This window comes from Penaeus monodon, chromosome 21, assembly GCF_015228065.2.
Source record: "Penaeus monodon isolate SGIC_2016 chromosome 21, NSTDA_Pmon_1, whole genome shotgun sequence".
NCBI lineage: Eukaryota > Metazoa > Arthropoda > Malacostraca > Decapoda > Penaeidae > Penaeus > Penaeus monodon.
Genome location: NC_051406.1, coordinates 21730083 through 21730389, shown reverse-complemented (window position 1 = coordinate 21730389; position 307 = coordinate 21730083). Strand labels below are relative to the sequence as shown.

General features: G+C 56.7%; 1 protein-coding gene across 1 annotated transcript in view; it reads left to right on the top strand.

Moving 5' to 3' along the window:
* The window catches only part of LOC119586608 (DNA polymerase theta-like), a gene marked incomplete at its 3' end in the record, with an annotated part of 48768 nt that overhangs the window by 25401 nt on the left and 23060 nt on the right, over positions 1–307 (top strand). Inside the window, 1 exon segment of the mRNA XM_037935358.1 lies at positions 22–265. Within this exon segment, the coding sequence (XP_037791286.1) occupies positions 22–265 (244 nt within the window).

The following is a 307-nucleotide window of genomic DNA, read 5'->3' as shown; positions in this document are numbered from 1 at the left end:
AATGCATATTGATTCACCCAGGCATGGTCACAGTCTTTTGCAATCGCCTCGGCTGGCACAGCATGGAACTCTTGCTTGCCCAGTTCCAGGACCGGCTTCACTTTGGCATCCAGCGAGAGCTGTGTGACCTTGTGCGACTGACACTCCTCAATGGGCAGCGTGCCAGAGACCTCTACAATGCCGGGCTGGAGACGGTTGCTAGGGTGGCCCATGCCACGCCCCGTGAGGTGGAGGACATCCTGACAGCTGCAACGCCATTTCACAGGTGGGTTTGTGACCAGGGTTGCCATGTTGCTGCTTTTGTTTG